This window comes from Neovison vison, chromosome 10 (genome assembly GCF_020171115.1).
Source record: "Neovison vison isolate M4711 chromosome 10, ASM_NN_V1, whole genome shotgun sequence".
In the NCBI taxonomy this organism is placed as follows: domain Eukaryota; kingdom Metazoa; phylum Chordata; class Mammalia; order Carnivora; family Mustelidae; genus Neogale; species Neogale vison.
In genome coordinates, this window is record NC_058100.1 from 42,472,294 (window position 1) to 42,491,958 (window position 19,665).

General features: G+C 43.0%; 2 protein-coding genes across 4 annotated transcripts in view; both read right to left on the reverse strand.

Annotated features, from left to right (window-relative positions):
- Nucleotides 1–9,341, reverse strand: part of LOC122918542 (kinesin-like protein KIF28P) — a 70,530-nt gene extending 61,189 nt beyond the window's left edge. The window contains exons 1-2 of the mRNA XM_044267087.1: nt 9,276–9,341; nt 3,769–3,963 (exon numbers count right to left, since the gene is read on the reverse strand). Coding sequence (XP_044123022.1) covers nt 3,769–3,963; nt 9,276–9,341 — 261 coding nt within the window. The remainder of the gene's footprint in view (nt 1–3,768; nt 3,964–9,275) is intronic.
- AHCTF1 (AT-hook containing transcription factor 1) overlaps nt 9,136–19,665 on the reverse strand; it is an 81,865-nt gene continuing 71,335 nt past the window's right edge. For all 3 annotated transcript variants that reach the window (XM_044267085.1, XM_044267084.1, XM_044267086.1), the window contains 4 exons: nt 17,203–19,201; nt 12,723–12,856; nt 11,586–11,665; nt 9,136–10,783 (listed from right to left, as the gene is read on the reverse strand). In XM_044267085.1, the coding sequence (XP_044123020.1) occupies nt 10,594–10,783; nt 11,586–11,665; nt 12,723–12,856; nt 17,203–19,201 (2,403 nt within the window). In that variant the 3' untranslated portion in view covers nt 9,136–10,593. The remainder of the gene's footprint in view (nt 10,784–11,585; nt 11,666–12,722; nt 12,857–17,202; nt 19,202–19,665) is intronic.

The following is a 19,665-nucleotide window of genomic DNA, read 5'->3' on the forward strand; positions in this document are numbered from 1 at the left end:
TATTGCTGGGGTTTGGGTTGGGATTGCTTTGAATTGATTTTGAATTGATTTCTTTTTTTTTTTAAGATTTTATTTATTTATTTGACAGAGAGAGACATAGCTGGAGAGGGAATACAAGCAGGGGGAGTGAGAGAGGGAGAAGCAGGCTTCCCACCGAGCAGGGAGCCCGATATGGGGCTCGATCCCAGGACACTGGGATCATGATCTTAGCCAAAGGCAGAGGCTTAACCCACTGAGCCACCCAGGCACCCCACTCATTTTGATTTCTTAATAATATTGAGTCTTCTAATGCATGTCTGTCTTCCTTTCAATAATGTTTTATAGTGAACAGCTTTTGCATGTTTTGTTAATGTTATTCTTAAAGTATTTCATATTTTTGGTGTTATTGTATATATTTTACAGTTTCACTCTCTAGTTGTTCACTGCTAGTATTGAGAAATACTATTGATTTTTGTATATTGGCTTTGCTAAACAAACTTATGAACTGTAGTAACCCTTTTTGTTGTTGTTGATTTCTTAGGGCTTTTTACATGGATAATGATGTCATCTAAAAATAGTTTTACTTCTTCCTTTTTTAATCTGCATGTCACTAATTTCCTATTTATTACCTACTTGCCCTGGCTAGGACCTGCAGTAAATGTTGTATAGAAATGATGAGATTGGTCCTCCTTGCCTTGTCCCGTCTTAGGGGGAGCACATTCAGTGTTTCAGCATCTAATATGATATTACCTATGTATTTCAGGGAAGGTTATTTCCAGGAAGTTCTCTCCTATTTTAAGTTTACTGAGAGTTTTAATTTTTTTTAAAGATTTTATTTATTTATTTGACAGTGAAAGATCACAAGTAGGCAGAGAGGCAGGCAGAGGAGAGAGAGGGAAGCAGGCTCCCCGCTGAGCAGAGAGCCCGATGTGGGACTCGATCCCAGGACCCTGAGATCATTACCTGAGCCGAAGGCAGCGGCTTAACCCACTGAGCCACCCAGGTGCCCCAAAAGTTTTAATTTTGATTGGGTTTTGTCGAATGTTTTTTCTGCATCTGACCAAATATTGCCCCCCGGGATTCTGATCATATGATGAATTACATTGATCCTCAAATATTAAGCCAATCTTATATTCCAGTAAAGTCCTACTTGATAGAAATGTATTGTTTAAAATATTTTAGATTCTATTTGCTGAAATTTTGTTAATTTTTGTGTTTACGTTCATGATAGATATTGGCCTGTAGTGTTTTCATAAACTTTGGCTGGTTTTGGTGTAATATTGTCCTCAAAAAATGAATGTTCCTTCTTCTGTCAGCTCTAGGATTTAGTTTTGTTTTGTTTAAAGATTCTCATTATTTTTTACTTCAGTAGAATTCACAGCAAAGGCATCTGGACATAGAGTTTTCTTTGTGAGGTTTTTAACTATAAATTCAGTTCCTTTCAGTCTAGTTCAATGATCTGTTTTTGTGTGACGTTCAGTGGCTTGTGTCATTTCATCTAACTTGTTCAATTTATTGTCAATAAGTTTTTCATACTATTCCCTTCCTTTTTACATGTCTTTAAAATCTGCCATGATGACTCATTTTTCATCTTGGTATTTTGTATCTTTTTTCCTGATTGGTTTGGCTAAAGGTTCAATTTCATTGAACTTTTGAGAAAATTAGCTTTGAGTTTCATCGGTTTTCCTATTATTTTACTGTTTTGCATTAATTACTGCTCTTTCTTATTTCTTCCTTTGCTTGCTTTGTATTTAATTTGCTCTTTCCTTTCTGAATTCTTAGGTGGAAGACTAGAATGTTGACTTGAGATTGTGCTTCTCTAATAACTTAATGCTATATAATTTCTCTAAGTCTCTCCTTGAGCTGTGGCCCACAAATTTTGAAAAATTTTTAAATTTTTGTTTTAAGATTTTATTTATTTATTTATTTGGGAGCGAGAGTATGGGGGGAGAGGAAAGGAAGAGGGAGAAGTAGACTCCCTGTTGAGCAGGGAGCCTGATGAGGGGCTCGATCCCAGGACCTCGAGATTATGACCCAAGCCAAAGGCAGACGCTTAACCGATTGAGCCACCCAGGCACCCCTAAATTTCTTATTCGGAGTATTTGCTAATTTTGTTTATGGTTTATTCCTTAACCTATGGATTATTTAGAATTCTGCTATTTCCAAATATCCCAGTATCTTTCATTTCTTTCTAGTTTGGTGGACAGAGAATGTACTTTGTTTGATTTCAGTTATCTCACAATATTGACACTAGTTTTATGACCTGGAATATGGTCTGTTGTAGTGGAAGTTTTGTGTTCAGCTGTAAAGAATGTGTGGTGCTGTGGTTGGGTGGTGGGTAGCAATGGAGTTCTCTAATACATAATGGCCAGTTAGGCTGATGGTGTTGGTCTGGTCTTCTGTATAGTACTGATTTCGGGTTATTTGTTCTATCCATTACTCAGAGAGGAGTGATGAAATCACTAATGACAGTTGTAGATTTCTTTGTTTCTCCCTCAATTTCTAGCAGTTTCTCCTTCATGTACTTTGAAGCTCTATTATTAGGAACATACCCATTTAGGATGGTATGTTTCCTTAATAAATTGATTATGATTATGGAGTGTTTCTTGTGGTGAAATCTACTTTATGTGATGTAAATATGGCCTCTATAGTTTTCTTTTTCTTAATTTTTACATGATAATGTAAAATGGGGTTTCTCTAATCAGAGTTGGATCCCATTTTCCCTATGAAATCTAATCATTCCTGACTTGTAATTGGCACGTCTATTTACATTTGCTGTAATAAGTGATGTGCCTGGCATTGAGTTTACCTGCTCACTATTTGTGCTCTACTCCTCCCATCTCCTTTTTACTTTCCCCCTCTTTTCCTGCTGTGTTTTGGATGGAACGCTTCCTAATCCCATTTCCCCACAATTGACTGACTAGTTACAAAATTTTATTTGATTTTTTTTTTAATTGATTACTCTGGGATGGCAGTTCTCAAGAGCATTCCAGGGTCCATGAGATCCTTTTAGGGAGTTTGTGAGGACAGAAGTATTCGACAGGGGGTATTTTCAGGAGTGGTTTCATAAAAGCTGTGAGCTTTCAGCTGAGTTTGAAAGACAAATAGGCAGACAAGAGTAGAGAGAGAAGATTAGGGGGAAGTGAACAGAGCCTCAGTGACCTGTGGACAAGCTTGGTTGGAATCACAGAAGGAATAAGGTGGGGCAGGGTAAAGGATATTTGAAAAAAATGATGGTTGAAACTTTTCCAAATTTGATCGAAACTACACACACCCAGATCCTAGAAACTCAATGAGCTTTGTCCAGATTGAAATGACCTCCTCTCCATTGTTACCCCATCACATCCCATGCTCTTATCCCAGAACATGTAACATTTCGAAAGCACTTGCCTATCTAACTCCCCAGGATGGAATAATGTTTGGCACATGTGAAATACTTGGTAAAACAAGAATTCTCAAATTCCGAGTGTATCACAAATATTGCTTATTTTCTTATTTCAGAGAGGCAGGATATAATTGAGTTGACTGACACTTCTTGTTCAAAATATGACAACATACGACAATTCAACTGATTGAGTTCCTAAAAATTATTTAGGCAATAACTGTACTTTGGGACCTCATGTTTAGCATGAAAAAGGAAAAAATTTAAAATCAAACTCTCAAATGGAAGTATATACCAGAGCATGCTTGCATTAAAAAACTATACTGTTCTACCATTAATACTTCATTTAAAAAAAGAAAACAAAACAAACCACCTTTCCTTTGAAGTTGTGTTTTGAAGTGAGTTACCTGGCTTGCAAACTGACTGCTAGGATCAGCTGAAATCAACACACCATCTTGGTCCTTTTGAAATCCATCATGAGACCAATATGCGAGGTCAAAAATAAATGTCTTCCTATGTTCTGGGTTCTTAGGGTCTTGTATGGTTGTGGTGGTCCCGGAATGCATGGAAATCACACATTTGCTCCCAGAGTTCTTCTCTCTCTATAGTCAAATTACAAATTCAGAGTTCATCATTGTAGTTTTTGTCATCCAAGTTGTTTGGCAAGTCTTGATACATACCTCCTAAGGAATTAAGCCGGGCACTTACCAATTATTCATTTTGTTTTCTGTAATTCTTAGCAGGGGTTATGACAAGCAGTGTCTCTTAAACCCTCAGAATTGTTGAAAGGCTGGTCTCTAGTGATGTTAATTTTCTGAGACCAGCCTAATACCCAGCTATGCTAACAGCAATGACTACGGCAACAGAGAGCTTCCCTGTTTCACTCCCCAGTGAAATGAGTGAAAATTTTTCATGAAAAAGGAAAAACAACCATTTCAGGACCCTGGAAACGGTCCTCAGGGCAGATGGCCAATGACAAAACATCTATTCAGGGAAGTGTAGCACAGTTATGAAGAAAGGGGAGTCTGGTATCTGAAGCCAGCCCATTCCGTTCCTCTCTCCTGCCAGCTCAGCCAGGCGGAGACTCCCCCAGACTGCTAGAGCCCCCACCACAAGGCTGCCTCTCTCCCCAGATTGCAGGTGGAGGGCTTTCTTCTTGGCAGGAGCAGGATCTCAGCATTTCACATCCTATCCCCATCTGCATGTTGCCGAGGCTAAGTCCTGGGAGAGGGTTGGTGAGAGGTGGGACTCCTTCTTGTACCCGGTATGCTACAGAGACTCTACTTTGGATCAGCCCGCTGAGGACACTAGGGCATTGGCTGTCCTTGCCCAGCCCCCGAGGTGGTGGGTCCACGCCAGGACAGAGAAGCCGAGCGGATCTCGAGCAGCTGTTCCACAGTCAATAAGGGCTGGGCTTCTAAAACAGCAACTTGCCATTGTCCCCACCCCCAAGTCTGGAGCCAAGGTGTAGACATCCTGCCCAGGGGGATAGCAGCTCATGTCCTCTCAAAGTCACTGACTTCATTTGCCCTCTTAGAGAAGCTGGATCCTAAGGGCACACTCAAGAACGGAAGTCATGATGGAAGGGAATTGGGAGGAGGTTTGTTTTGATAAGGATTAAATTATAGGCCCTCTAGTTTGCAGAAGTTGCGGGGGCAAGGAGGGTATGGGGGGGTGGCTGGGAAACACCATAGCTGGACGGACCCCCCCTGGAGTCCTGAAAAATATCAGTCAGTGATCTCAGAGACTGTTCCTTTTAAAGGAACCTGAATTTGATTGCATTAGATAGCAGAGTAATTTATGCCTCCAGGAATTGCTGACAACAAAGCAGTCAGCCGCAATCCGTGGAGTCGAACAATTTGTCAAGAGAGGAATGAGCCCAACCAAACCAGTGTCACCCAGGGTGTCCAGGGCATACCCAAAGCTGGGCCCTCCTGAGGTGAGGGATGGACTTCGCTACAATAGTCCAACCAGTCACCCAACAAATAAGCCACAGTAACAAGCTACATACGGGGGGTGGGAGAATCAGTTCCCAGATTTGCTACACCATATTATCTCGTGTCAGGTTTCCATTAAAAAATGATGAGGTATGCAAAGAAACAGGAGAGTAAGACCCATATATTGGGAAAATGGCAGGCAACAAAAACTATCTATCAGTGACCAGATGCCAGACTATGAGCATTATAAGCACATGGAACCAAAGGAAACCATGTTTAAAGAAAATCCTAAAGAACTCTCCAAAAAAACTATTAGAACGAATAAATTAGTTCAGTAAGGTTGTAAAATACAAGATCAATACACAAAAATCAATTCTATACACTTGAAAGGAAGAATCTAAGAATGAAATGGAAAAATTCCATTTCTAGTAGTATCAAAAGGAACAAAATACTTGGGAATACTTAACAAAAGAAGTACAAAACATATCTTCTGAATACTACAAAACATTGTTGAGTGAAACTAAAGATGATCTAAAAATTGGAAAGACCCCATGTTCATAGATGAGAAGACTTAGCATTGTTAAGATGGTAACTCATCAAGCTGACATACAGATTCAGTGAAATCTCTATCAGAATCCTACCTGATTCTCTGTAGAAATTGACAAGCTGATAGTAAAATTTCCATGGAACTGGAAGGCACCCAGAAGAGCCAAAACCATCTTGAAATAGAACAAAGTAAGATTCACAATTCCCAATCTCACAACTTAGTACAAACCAAACAGTGACCAAGGCAGCATGATACGGGCACAGCGATAGGCATACAGAATCATCCCAGGCCTCCATGGCCAACTGATTTTCAACAAGACTGCCAAAAATGGGGACAGAATAGCTTTTGCAAGAAGTGGTCCTGGAAAAACTTGAGAGCTACATGCAAAAGCAATGAACTTGGACCCTTGCCTCATACCTTATGCAAAAATTAACACCAAATGGGCCAACGAGGGACACTTGGGTGGCTCAGTCAATTAAGCATCTGCCTTCAGCTCAGGTCATGATCCTGGAATCCTGGAATCGAGCCTGCACTGGGCTCCCTGATTAGTGCGGAGTCTGCTTCTCCCTCTGCCTCTGCCACTCCCCCTGCTTGGATGCTTCTATCTCAAATAAATAAAATTTTTAAAAAATGGAACAAAAAACTAAAGGTAAGAGATTTCAGTACAGAAGAAAATATTGGAGTAAATAGTCATGATCTTGGATTGGGCAAAGAGTCTAACGACACCAAAAGCATGAATTCCAAAAACAAAAAAAAGTAAGACTTCATCAAAATTAGAAACGATTGTGCTTCAAAGGACACCATCAAGAAAGTGAAAAGACAGCCCCCGGAATGAGAGAAAATTTGCAAATCATATTATCTGATAAGGAATTGTATCCAGAAGAACAGCTCAATGTAAAAAGATAATCCAATTTAAAAATGAGTAAGAGATCTGAAGAGACATTTGAGGAGGATACACTCACGGACAACAATATGAAGATACTTGACATCCTTAGTCATCAGGGAACTGCAATTCAAAACCACACGGCAGCACGTCACACCCAGAAAGGCTAGGACAGTCACGTAGCTGGATCGGATTGGAGAAAGTGGAACCCTCGCGCACTGGCTGTGGGGAGCACAAGACAGTACAGCTGGCTTTGGAAAAGTCAGTTCCTCCAACGATGAAACTAGTTACTGTATGACTCAGCAATTCCATGCCTGGGTATAAACCCAAGAATAAAAACATGTGTCCACACAAAAGCTTACACACGAGTGTCTATAGCAGCATTATTTCTCGCGGCAGCCAAAGTAAGGCTGAGGAGAAAGCCAACACGACTCAAACATCCACTGAGGCATGGATTAAACGAAATGTGTACATCCATAGAATGGGACAGTATCCACCCACAAAGAAATGGAATTTTGGTGTGTGCTACAATGTGGATGGACCCTGAAGACCTTATGCCAAATCGAAGAAGCCAGTCACAAAAGACTAATCGCATTCACCTGACCTGGGCAGAACAGGCAATTGACGGACTAATGCTGCTGAGAACCAGAGGGACAAGGATGATGGAGCTAAGTGACTGATTCTTGACATCATAAACATTTTAGTTCTGAAACTGCTGGTAGCTGCACCTATCTGTGAATATACTAGAAATCATGGAATTGTACACTTTAAGTGAGGGAACCCTATAGTAGGTGAACTGTCTCAATGAAACCCTATGTAAACGATTATAGCAGGGGCACCTAGGTGGCTCAGCCAGTTGGGGGTCTGACTCTTGGTTTTGGCTCTGGTCATGATCTTGGCGTTACGGGATTGATCCTGGTGCGTGAGACTGAGCTTAGCACTCAGTGCAGAGTCTGCTGGACTCTGCACACCCCCAGCCCCCCAATATCGTCTTGGTCTCTCTCAAGTAAGAAAAAATTATAGCGGCTAATATCAAGACTACTTGTCAGGCACTGTGTTGATTAACAATTATTTAATCTAATTTTGTGACAGTAAGCCTCCTAAGTTAACAACATCTCCATTTTGTATGGAAGGAAACCAAGGCTCAGAGAGCTTTAAACCTTCAAGGTCACATAGTGGGTGAGTGAGAAAGTCAAGTGTTGACCACAAGCTCATCTGACTTCAATGGCTCCCGAGAAAGTGCTAGGATCTTCAAACACAGTCTCACCAAGCTGGTGCTCCAACCCCACCATGAGCTTAAAGACTGGAAGTCAGAGTCAGAGTCCTCCCCCCCCACCCGGGGCACCAGTTGCCCAGGCATGCCCAGAACCATCCATCCTTGTCACCTCTCGAGTTGGCCCGCTCTCCTCCTTGCTACTGTTCCAGTATAAGCTAACCCACACTGGTGGTAGAATATGATCAAATGCCATCTGTTTGATGAGGGGTCCTAAAAGCCATGTAACTAAGGTGCCTACTTTCTACATCCTGTTCAAAACTTGTCATTACTCTAACAGTATTAAAGGCCAATGAAAAATACTCCTGGACTACCTTTACCCTTATGATGGGTTAGGTTATAAAATGGCTTTATTTCCTCCTTCTTCTTGGCTAAGACATTAAACTGCATACAGAATCCTTTATTTTTATCAATCGGGGGCCTGAAAAGCCATGCCTCTTTAGAAGCCCCCATGAGCCCCTGCACTTGAAGTTGTCCAGTTAGGCGTAGAAAGCTATCCTGTGACAAGTCACCTGGTAGCTGTGATACAGATGAATGCTAGGAGGTGGAAATCACAGACACTGATGGAAAACGTGCAAAGCAATCCTGAATACTAATGGACCAGCAAGGAGAGCATCAGGTTGAACAAGGTCCAAATGGGAAAGAAGACCTCACGTATGGTCTCCATTACGCTCACTGTCCATCTCCAGAATCTTCATGACCGAGCCAGGCAGAATGAACTAGAACTGATCCATCTCTGGGAGCTGTTTGCCTCACCACTGTGATATGTTCCGTCACCAATTACTGACGTAATGAGACTGCAAATGCTTTGCACCGTTTCTCCAGGACTGCGTTTGATCCACAGCAGTAACTAATGCCTTGGTAATCAGAGATTTCTAAGGGGTCCCAGGACATGTAGCCCTTCTCTTTTATCCTACATTGTAGTGGCAACACAGCTGAAGGAGCAGTTGGGAGGAAAAGTACATTTGTTAAAAAGAGCATGCATCTGTATTCACCAACCCACACTGGTTTTAAAAAACTAACTTGCAGTATGTTTCTCTCATCAATTATTTTTTTATTAAGCTACTTGTGCAAAGGAACGAGGTTACGTGTTCACTAATTATGTTGCGATCGTTAAATTACTCGTTTAACAAGTTCATTTAAAGAAGTTTAATGTTCCATCAATGACAAGCAGCTTGAATACACGTTTGATAACGATCATTAGAACAAGGAATAAAATAAAATGCAAGATCTAGTCAGAGTTTCAACCAGGCGGCATCGCATCCATCACTAACCTGACTGAAAGGCCGCACGCGCACAGCCACCCGCACACCGTCAGTACTCGGCGGAGGGGTCGTCATTTTCCCAGCTCTTGTGGCATTTATTTGGTAGAAAAATAAGGTGGAAAGCACAGTGCTTCTGCTTCATACTAACACATTACAAGCTTAGCCAACACAAGCAGTTTGTTTCTAGACAATCAATTATTAATGGTCCATTCGTTACACACTATCCAATGACCTGTTATAAATTATTTTACAGCACTTACTTCGGGATGAGTTTCACAGGTTACATCAAGCGTCCCCACTGAATTGCAGTCGTACTGCAGACAAGTGTCTTGTTTCCTTTCCCTTCCCACCTCACACTCGATCCCCGTCCTCAATAGTCTGTGCCTGAGGTCCTACGAAAATGCGTCAGTTTTCAAACCTGAATATTAAGGGATTTCTGATTTTTTTTTTATAGCAAGCTCCTTCACAGCAAGAATATAATAAAATTTGTTCAGACTTCTCATTGTAGCGAGACTAGGCACACACGAGGTGTGCCGAGCAACCATGAAACAGATTTGTTCGACTTTTCCCTTCCTCTCAAACCTTTCCAAGAGGCTAGTGAGCAGTGAACCGGTCACTCTAATCTGGATAATAGTCTCTGAAAAATGAAGAGACCATAAAGGTAAAGAGCCTTTAAGCTTGCTGAACAAGAAATGACAACATTGTATTTAACCAATGCATTGCTTGGAAAAGGACTCATTTGAGGTAGAATATACAAAATTTGTTCAACTACAAAATGCGGCAAAATTACATGCCCATAATTCAATTTCAACATAGTAACAGGCAAAAATAGATATATGTACATTTTATGATTAGAAATCTCAACCATAGGAGCAAAGTGCATAAATTATAAAATAGCAACTTTAAAAAAAAATCAGTTCTTCAATCATCTTCATTTTAAGGCTGGTCTAATACCTTTAACTGTAGCAAAAGAAAATGGGACCGATGCCTACTAGCATTATAAAATCATTATTAAAACAGAAATCCCCTCTCAAAAATCTAACAGACACAAACTACCAAGAAGTATACACTTTATTTAACATTCCAGTAATAAGCCATATTTACATATTATATAAATGTATGAAGTCTTAATATAAAATAGAAAAACTGCCCAGACTAAAAGAATCACACTCCTTAATGGAGTTATTCTACTTATTGAAGACCTTCTGTTTACAAAAATTTACAGTAATTTATACAAATTATTTTCTTCCAAATTAGATGATTTTTAATAATCCACACAATTCGGATGATTTTACAAATTGGTGTTCATTAAAAACTTGAAAAAAAATTATAGCATTTTTCTGCGTAAAACTTGCTTTGGAAAGGAAGACAGCTTCTTTCTGCCCCTTCCCGGAGCTCTTCCCGCTACTGCTGTCGCTTTTCGAGGCTTGCTCTGGACTCCGTCTACTGGGCTTGCCAAAGGAGAAATCAGCCGGATTTTCACAGGAGGAGGTGACCAATTATCTTCTTCTTTGCTTCTGAAAACAAAACATAATTCAGGAAAGAATAAACACATTATAATATAAACTTGAATCCACTTCCCAATTACACTGAGGAAAAAACCTCTATGAGCAGTACCCTTTCCTGGTGCTTTGTCTTTAGAAGTGAAGAGAAGCATCCGGTCACATATGGCAGCTGGAGGCTGTATAAAGTCTTCCCACGTCAGTGGGCTGAGAGCCCAGCAGGCCCGTTAGGTGCGTGAGCATCAGCTCTGACATGCCAGCAACTGGCAAGTTCGTGCACACTTTTGTCATAGGAACGTTTCCCACAAATATACACGAAGCCAAATGACATGTCAACGGTGTTACGAGTTATGGTCTCATATGGCCTCCAAGGTCTCATGAAGTCCGTTTTTAAAGGGTGATCAAGTGGATTTACTTGTTACTTTTATGAAATTCAATCATGCTTAAGCGTCAATATATCAAGAGAAATTTTAATTTCTCCACAAATGGAAGTTTTATTGTTACTAGTAAAGTAAGTGCAAGAACTTTAAGTTTACAATTATTTTTATTAGTAATTATCTACATTTACCAAGGAAAGGTTGAAACCTCGCACTGCCTTCCCCCACCCACTGCCAAAATGAAGTCCCAAAAGGCACGGAACTGCTCTCTCGAACCTTCTTTAAAAAGGACGGATGGGCTTTCACTGCTATGTAGGGAGACCCAGCCATCACCACGAGCCAGTGTGCACAAATGCCCCTAAGAATGACCGCTCCCTGAAGAGTTTCATTTCTCTAACTTATGACTCTGGATAAAAATTACAGCATCTAAAAGGTCATACCTGCTTGTCTGTCTTGTCTTTGATGTCCTGGTTGTTTTCGCTTTTGGCCTTCCCACAGTTTCTGACGGAGCATTATCTTTCTACGAGTTAAAAATTTAAGAAGATAAATCGTTTAAGTAAATACTTGAAATCCGCGTTGGATTAGTTCTATCCTGAGTCAAGGAATATGGCCAAACAGGACCGGTGAATTCAGATGCCACAAGTCCCAAATGCACCCCTTTTATCTTTAGTAGGAACTCTCTGGTCATCTAGGGCCATCCAGGGCCCTATCCCCACACATCCAGTTCATCTCCAAGGCCTGAGTGTTTCACGTGGAACACGTCCTTGTCTGTGCCCTCCTGTCCCCACTGCCTCCATCCACATCCAGGCTCTCGTCATCTCGTAAGGGAACAGGCCACCAGAGACTAGTTTTCCTCCCTAGAATTCACGTCCTCCCTCCTTCAATGTGCACATGGCTCTTCACCCGTTTGTAAGCAGCGACCCACCCCCACGTACTGCCAGGCCTCTGTGCCTCTGCGATCCAGTTTTCTCTTCCAGTGGTGCCTTTTACCTTAGGGTTGGGTTATTTGAGCATAAATGGTCCCCACCACACCAGGAAACAATTACGTGCTTCAGCCTCCCTAATTAAACGGAGCTCCTGAAAGACCAGGAATCTGCCCAAGTGATTTCTGTGTAAGTCTCATAGCAGATAGTTCAAGAAATGTTTAAGATTAATGTTAAAATATGGGTCTGTCTCCCTCTCAGCCCTAGAGCTATTTTGATTTTTAGGGTTATGTGCAGTCAGGTGGTATAGTCACCTCTGAAACAAGGCTCTCTCCAAGTGTGGGGTGTGCGTGATACCCCGGGAGTTCAGGGACCTCAGACCTCTAATCTAGATAAATACATCCAGATCCTTCTGAGGCGACACTGAAAGCTAGAAGCCTTTCCCCTAATGGGTAATCTAAACCGCAGCTGCCAGGAACACACCATTGGTGACATACTGTACCCTAAGGGCAGGCCCACAGAAGTGCAGACAAGGGGATCTGGGGCTTTTGGTCTAAAAATCTGTGCTTTCACCAGAGGTTTATTTAGGAAACATGGCTGATATGGAGTACAGAGCACGTTTAAATAAGCATATGAATAAACTGCACTTCTTACCAGTTCATCTCCCGCTCTGGATGTCTTAGATGTGGTTTTCCGCCTGGTCCTTAACGCAGGAGGCGAGAAGACAAACCGAGAAGATAAATCTGAAACTAATTCTTGCAGCTGTGCCGGAGCCTCTATTTTTTTCCCTAAAGCAAGGCAGGGAGAAAAGAACACACACTGTATCCACGTCCATCTATATCCATCTCAGTTAACTATGGTTTTTTTAAAGCCTGGAACAATCAACACACGGTAGGAAGACACGAGCATCTGAACACAGCGGCCGCACCAGGAGGACAAAAACAACGGGGCAAACCCAACATTCAGGAACATCTAATGCCTCAAACTAAATGCTACAGTAGAAAAATAAAACCTATAATGCTCAGAACTGTATCAGTCAACTAGTTCAAATCTTTTTTTTTTTTTTTAAAGATTTTATTATTTGCCAGAGAGAGCACAAGCAGGCCGAGAGGTGAGCAGAGGCAGATGGAGAAGCAGGCTCCCTGCTGGACAAGGAGCCAGATGCAGGACTCGATCCCAGGATCCTGGGATCATGACCTGACCCGAAGGCAGTGGCTTAACTCACCGAGCCACCCAGGCACCCCAACTTCTAATCTTTACTGCTCCTCAAACATTCTTAGGAAGGGAAGCATCAATCTTGTACATAAGCTAAGCTAGTTTGCTTCGTAAGCCCACCTATTCCAGAGACAAGGTTTTAGTTTACAGAAGTAATTTGGTCTTCAAAGAACACTCCAAAGTTCTTTCCTTCCAGCTCATTCAGAGGTAGTTGCTTGGGTCAAAGCAACAACAGAAAAAAGTCCACGTTGTAAAGGAAAAAAGCAAGCAGAGAAAGTAATGAAAGTGGAAGAACCGGCTGATAGGAAGATCTTTCAAAGACAAAGAAAAATGGCTGAATTAAGAACTGGTTCAAAGTATGTAACTAAAAACATCACAGACTTCATCTCAGATTTTGTTCTCGCCACGCGGTCGCTGGACTCACGGCAAGCAGCCCTGTGCTTGTGGAAGCGGCCGGTGAGGCCGTCTGCCGCCGGCTAGTCCTAGCTTCTGCAGGCGGCAAATCCGTTAAACCCCTGTGCCTCAGTTTCTATAAAATGCCATCAGTGACGGGACTCACGACGTCACCGCGAAGACGAGCAGATCCGAGCAGCGTGGACGGCGGGCGGGGACTGCTCCAGCGATGTCTGCATTTGTTAGGAGGGGACTACTTCAAGAACTTAAGTTCGGGAATAAAATTCTCCAAGTCTAGTCCCAGCGAGACGATCAGACAATCAAGACTTCTCTAAGACGTCAAATTCTGCTTTTAAAGCACATGATGCTTACAAGAAAAAACCGAGGCGAGGTCGGAAATCGAAGTCCGCTCTACTACTAGCAGGTAAGGAGCGGCCAAGGAGCGGCCTCGGCGACAGCCGGGGGAGCTGGGGTGACTGCCCTTCGGTCGTTAAAAAGAAAGCTGTCTAGGTTCCTTCTAGGGAATGAAAACACGCTGTCTTTCCTCTCCAGGCCACTGGGAGCAACAGCCACTCTGGCTTCTCGGACCCCTCGCGCTCCTCCCCGCGTCTCCCCCTACACGTCAACGGAGCAAGTAAGGCAACGCGGACCCCCTCCACTCCTGGGCAAAAATGTCCGGCCTCGCCCGTTTCTCCCACATGTGCTTCTCCTAAGCCCAACAAGACTCTGTGATCCTTGCTGGCATGTCCATTCCTCCCCCACTTCTCGACGCTTCCCGAGGGCAAGTTCTGCCGGCCTAAGGCACTCCCGAGTGCGGGCTTCGGCGCCAGGAACGCACTGGTCCGCGGCTGCGTCGACTCCAGGACGCCACTGCGCACCCTGCGCGGCGCGGGGGGCCCCGTCTGCCTGAGCCTCAGCCTCCCCGCCCTGGGGCAGGAGGAACAGCAGCGACACTTCACTGCGCTGCAGCAGAGTCCGATCACCTGACAGACACCGACCCCAGCGCGGCCTCAGGCCCACGGCACGCCCCTCCGCACGATCTGCCGCTGAGTAGCAGAAAGTAGACCAAATCCACAGAGACGGCAAAGCTTCCCGTTCTCTGACCGGTAAAACACCCTGAACTAAACTCTAAGACGGCTGTTTCTTTGACCGCCTTCCCGTCCTATGAGAATACGTGCCCGCTCCTCGGTGCCTCCTGCCCTCCGGGGTAGCTGGCAGGACACGCCCGGGCAGGGGAGCGGGGCGGACTCTAGCAGGAGGGCGAGAGAGGCAGGCGGCCCGGGATGCTGGTGATGGCTTTGTGGCCAGAAGGCTGCGGGGTCTGGCGCTGTCCCCTTTGTGTCCAAGTGAGAAGCCCGATGTGGCAAAAGGAAAGGACTGGCTGCCCAGCTACTGAGTGGCAGGAACAAGAGAGCTCGGTCACCAATTTCTCACCACTTCTACCCCAACGAGGTGCCTATTTTTAAAGCGAGAGAACCTGACAACAGTTCCAGCAGGTAACAGGAGAGCGTACAAGCGCGTGCGGCCCTTCGGGAGATGTGGGGCAGCCACGAGCCACACAGACTCAGGAACAACCAGCCGGTTCTGAAGAGTATTCGAGAGGATCAGAAAATGCTCATGAAGTGAGGCGGGAGAAGCAGCAGAGTATGTCCCTAGACACAGCTGGAAGAAAACAGGAACACTGCTCTTCGGTCCTGCTGATGACCGTCTACACGGAATTTCTCGTCTTCTATGGCTGGCACGTATTTTACTCCAGAAACAAGTAAAACTAGTCCACGGGCATATAGACACCAAATACGTAAAGACAACAAAGATCAGAGATGCTAGTGACACCTATTAACACACTCTGTGTGTCTGCTGTGACATCAAGACACACTCTGTGTGTCTGCTACACTTTTCTAGCGCGTCACAAGGAAAGCGTGAAAGGATTGTGTTAATGACTTCTACTCACCTTATGACATTTCATTTAAAATTTATCTGATCTAGCAGCTTAGTCAAGTGAGCTAAATTCAGACATACTCCTGTCACTGCATTTGGCTCCGTGGAGAGCACGGCCGGGACCTCCCTTTCCTCATGCTGTGAAAAACTGACTCCTATAGCACTACAAAATCAAAGATCTATTTTTAACAAACTGGGCTAGGGGGCAGGAAGACGGACCTCCTGCAACTCCAAGTTACTTTGTAAAACAAACGATGCATCTGATGGCGAAGGGTCCCTCCCTGGGCTCAGGCTATGTAACTAAACGGAATGACTGCAGAATCCAGCACATTTAAACACGGGTTTGCAGAGTGAATGCTGAATACAGAAAATTTTCAGTCTGAAGATTTTTTAGCAGCTTAAATTTCTAGTGGCCTTCCTCAAGTCATGAGGCAACTAACTTTACAGGATGTTCCCTAATGCTTTTAGAAGTATATTCAATAGTTCTGAAAGGTTTAAATAAATACAACAAAGTCACGTACTTTACTTAAGAGTCCCTGAGCTGCTTTGCTGAAATTCAGATCTTCAGCCTTAAGTGAACGACATTTTGCACACCTAACCATTTTTATCACATTTTGCCAAGAACGACCCTAACAGGTTCTGTTCAGCTACACCAGTGTCTCAATATTTCCTTCATCATCATCACCTTTTAGATCCTTCCTCCTAATTGGCCACTTCACTGAAACATCCTCCCTCTAAATCCTAATAGCACAGATAAAGAATAAGATATTCTCACCCTTTGGGAAGACACGTAGCTCCTGCTGGGAAGGAAGGTATGTGCTATACCAACCCAATGATACAGCTGTGAGCTCATCAGGGGCAATGAGGGAGGCTAGATGTGAAGTCGTGCCAATTTAAGGGCAACAGGGAAGAGGCACTGAAATAATTTCTGTATCCTATTCAATAAAATTCTACTCCTTCCCTTTAAAAACAATTTGAGGTTGTGATATCTGCTGGGACACGAGCTAACCACAGTGGCACTTAGATTAAAAACGCCGATTCTAGGGGCGCCTGGGTGGCTCAGTGGGTTAAAGCCTCTGCCTTTGGCTCAGGTCATGATCCCAGGGTTCTGGGATCGAGCCCCACATCGGGCTCTCTGCTTAGTAGGGAGCCTGCTTCTGTCTGTCTCCCTCTCTGCCTACTTGTGATCTCTGTCTGTCAAATAAATAAATAAAATCTTTAAGAAAAATGCTGATTCTATCTGGGGAGAAATTAAGTCACTTAAGTCAGGGCAGAATGAAGAGAAATGATACTATCCTAGAAGATTAAACCCATGTCAAGGGAATTATAAGGCTTCAACAGTCACAGTGAATAAGAAAATTCCTGAATCTGAGGATAAAATTTGAAACATAAAATCTCTAAATTTTACTAGTTAAAGATAAGGCATATTTTCTTTATGGGGGGGGAGGGGAGGAATTCCCTGTAAATACTAATCATTTTTAGGAGAAATAATTACGGTCTTGAATCAAATTGTGATTTCAACAACAGAATCTTAAGCTGAAGACTTTGAGCAAGATGAAAACTGTGCTTTGGATATAAATAAACGTACCTTTCTCTTTCTTTGGAACCTTTGACACGGGAGTAGCGAATACAAACTCATTTTTCGGTTCAGAGAGGTCGGGAACCGAGATGGCCTTGCTAGATCGAGCTCTCGTGCTACGGGACGATTTCAGTGGAGCGGCTGGGGCAAGCACCCGCTCTTCTGGGTGGTCAGTTTCCATGGCTGTCGTTCCTTCATCGGTGTATCTTTCTGGTACTGGGCCTAATGTACACGTCTGGCTTGGATCTCCAGTCCTTTTCGTAAGCTTCTTCTTAGAGCTTGTCACCAGAGTAAGTTCCTCGTTTGGCACTAAAACGAATTTTTCTAAAGCTGTCTTTGCAACATCAGTCTTTCTTTTAGCCGGGGTCTTTCTTGTCGACCTCTTCTGGCTGCTGAGAGTTCCTGACCTCCTCTTGGGACTTTTTGCTTCCTTGACAGCCTTGGACCCAACATCTTCAGATGGATTAACTTTTCTCGGTCTACCACGTTTTCTAGGTCTACCAAACTCTGCCTGAAGACTCAGCTGTGAGGAATCCAGTCTGGAGTCTTCTGTGACATCAAGTGTGCTATATTCCCTCTTTTTAGGACTTCTGTCAGGCTCGACAGGCAGTGCCTGGTCCACGGGCTTTCCATCAGGTTTATGTCCTCTACTTTCAGCAGCTTCTAGAGTGGCACTTCTCAGTTTTCTGGTACTTCCGCGGGGACGTGCTCCTTTACTGACTTTCAGATCTAGATCTACCATTTCAACACTCTCCAGATAGTCCACAGATTTTTTAATTCCTTTAGGAGTCTTTTTTGTAACAGATGAAAGCTTAGTTTCTCCAACTGACCCATGTCCTGTTTTTTTAGAAGCTTCCAGAGTGGCACTTCTCAGTTTTCGGGTACTTCCGCTGGGACGTGCTCCTTTACTAACTTTCAGATCTAGATCTACCATTTCTACCATTTCAACGCTTTCCAGAGAGTCCACAGATTTTTTAATTCCTTTAGGAGTCTTTTTGGTAACAGACAAAAGCTTACTTTTTTCAGTTTCTGGTTCCAACAGCTGAGAGGGTTTTACCCTCCTTAGTTTGCCAGCTGGAGTAACCTCTATGTCCTGTTCCAAGGGATGATCACTTCCTAACACGTCCTGATTATCTTCTGTTCTTTTCCTTCCTCTCCTGGGAGTCCCAGGGTTTTGAGGTATTTGCTGGTTCTGAGAGAGAACTCTGACATCAGAAGAAGCACCTTCAGAAGACCCGGAAATTTCTTTTCTTTTCCGAGTCCTCCTACCTGAAAGGCCCAATGTGTCAGGAGTATCAACAGCTGTGGACTCTTCCTGTTGTGCTGATAGGACGCTTGGGTTTTGCACACGTACTCTTCTGCGCGTTCTGGAGGAAATCGTGTCATCAAGCTGGCTCACATTTATAGTCATTGTACTTGTTTCCTGAACAGTCTTCAGCGTAGATCTGACTACCTTGGTGACGACCGGCTGGCTTATTAAAGGTATGTTTTCATGAATGGACTGCTGTTCCACTGTATCTGAAGTAATTTCTTTACTTCTTGTGTCTTTGACTACATCTAGCAAATTTTCTGCAATTGCTACTTTAATTGGTTCAGGCACATATGGTAAGGTCTCTACCTTTTGGGACTCCTGATTACTAGTTATGACCGTTGCCAACTCTGCACCGGGTCCACCGTTTTCCCCACTGTATATGTGTTTTTCCTCAGCTGCCGTGTTTGCTTCTGGAGCTAACACATTAGATGCTGCAGAATCACCGGTCTCTAATTCTCCTTCTTCACCTTCCAATATCAAGGTAAAGTTGCTCTGAGCCCCAAAAAGTTCCCCATCTACTTCAGGAATGTCACACTCAGCAGAGTCTTTATTATCAGATAAGTAACAAAACTGTTGCTCAATGGTATCAAAATTATACTGGAGCTTAAGAGTCCCTGAGGGATACAACTCGTTAAATGCAAGACTCCTAGCCTCGTGTACTGAATCTTGAACTCCGAGCTTTTCGTGTTCAGTCACCTACAATGAATTAAAGATAAGAGACCGGTTAAAGAATTTTAATGTGTACATTTATTTTAGCCTAAAGCATACAGTTTTTTAATAATCATCTCATCTTTGGCTTATGAATTGTTAAACATAAACTACATTTGATATGGCATATACTTATGGGTTTACTTTATAAAAAATATCCCTTTAAGCAATCAGACATTATTACTTGGTCAAAATAACTAGACAGAAAAAGATTTTGAGATTCTAAATGGAATTAAAATAGAAATTTCACATTTCCCTAGCTAAAAAAGACAGTCCTTATAAATCCTTGAAAATTACTATGATACTAATTTAAGGACTTATTCTGTTCTCGCCCGAGAAAAAACATTAACTGGAGAAAAAGACAATCCCCAAATTGTTTTAATGGTAATCCCCAAATTCCCTAACTAACCACACTTTTTCTAAACAGCATCATCCCCATAAGGTTGAAGAAG